Consider the following 1,351-nt stretch of genomic DNA (forward strand, 5'->3'; position numbering starts at 1 on the left):
CTCGATTGGCCAAGATCTCTTGAGCCCATTAGAACCCAGTGGAGTCGCACACAACATCAATGGAAATTGCTGTCAATCTCGACTTCTTCTTGGAACAACCACTCTTAGACAGACAGTCCTGTCTGATGCACTTCAGTCAGCTGGGTGCAAGAGAACCTGACTTCTACAGTACCTCTCTCGCATGATTAGTCGTTTGACTGTGCATTTTGCAGTTTGGGGACTTAACTGCTCATTGCCAGTGGAAGGAGTTTTCACATATAAGTCCTCCATCCCCTTTTTGAGTCTCTGAACCCTTTCAAGTGCATTTACATGAATTGATTTATCAGACATTTGTATGCAAGTGAGAAATATCTGTAGGTGTTACAATAATGTGGCAAGTGCTATAATGACGTGAGATAGTGTAAAAAATAATATATTAATTACAAGATGTTAGTCTTGTAATTGTAAATGTTGTAAATTTACAATTGTAAATGTTAGTCTTGCACTATTTCTGTCTTCCTCAGTAACGGCTCGGCCACATCAGAAGATCTATTCTGGAAGCTGGATGCTCTTCAGATGTTCGTGATGGACCTGCACTGGCCAGAGCCGGAGTTCGCCAAACATCTGGAGCAAAGGCTCAAACTGATGGCTAGTGATATGATGGAGGCTTGTGTCAAAAGGTCAGCTATTTAAGGACTAATAATGGAATTCATTTTAAAGACAGGGGCTATATGTAACTGATTTCTCCATCTCTGATGTCTAGGACCAAAGTTGCCTTTGACTCTAAAATGCAGAAGTCTTGCAAGTCGACTGATTTCCGCATCCCCTTGTCTGTGTGCACAATGTTCAATGTTCTCATGGATGCCAAGAAGCAGTGCTCCAAGCTCTGTGTTCTTGACCAAGGCCAGGAGGTACGTCACAATCCTGTCAGGGTCTGTCTGTACAGACACATTCATCTTTATCTTAGTAGATGTTTTTGATGAGACTTATGGTGTTCATAAAAACATTTCGTCTCTTGTGCAATTGGCAGTTGAGTGTTGAAAACAAGATTAAGAACATTGAATTACACGACTCTAATCAGCCATTTGAATAGCTGTCAAACTGGCAAAGGTCCATTTATCAGGTTCTCCTTTTTCAAACTTGCTTTTGAGTTAAACTAGCGCAGGTGTTATTGGTTGGTGTGAAGCATTTTGTGCTTCCTTTCTGTGGATGATATTACCTCCTCTTCTTCTGCCTAGAGATAAGTCTCGACCAGAAAGTCCTTATGCTCCAGAGGCCTTGAACCAACCACAGCCAAACCCGACACCCAGAGCTGCCATTTTAATTTCAAACAAGCCAAATCATTATACTGGCTTCTCATTTTCATGACAAC

General features: G+C 41.5%; 1 protein-coding gene across 1 annotated transcript in view; it reads left to right on the top strand.

Moving 5' to 3' along the window:
• Positions 1-1,351, top strand: part of LOC107575757 (calcium-dependent secretion activator 2-like) — a 100,040-nt gene that overhangs the window by 85,255 nt on the left and 13,434 nt on the right. The window contains exons 16-17 of the mRNA XM_016262093.1: positions 504-659; positions 743-890. Of these exons, the coding sequence (XP_016117579.1) occupies positions 504-659; positions 743-890 (304 nt within the window). The remainder of the gene's footprint in view (positions 1-503; positions 660-742; positions 891-1,351) is intronic.

This window comes from Sinocyclocheilus grahami, unplaced genomic scaffold, assembly GCF_001515645.1.
Source record: "Sinocyclocheilus grahami isolate Dianchi unplaced genomic scaffold, SAMN03320097.WGS_v1.1 scaffold31.1, whole genome shotgun sequence".
Taxonomy (NCBI): domain Eukaryota; kingdom Metazoa; phylum Chordata; class Actinopteri; order Cypriniformes; family Cyprinidae; genus Sinocyclocheilus; species Sinocyclocheilus grahami.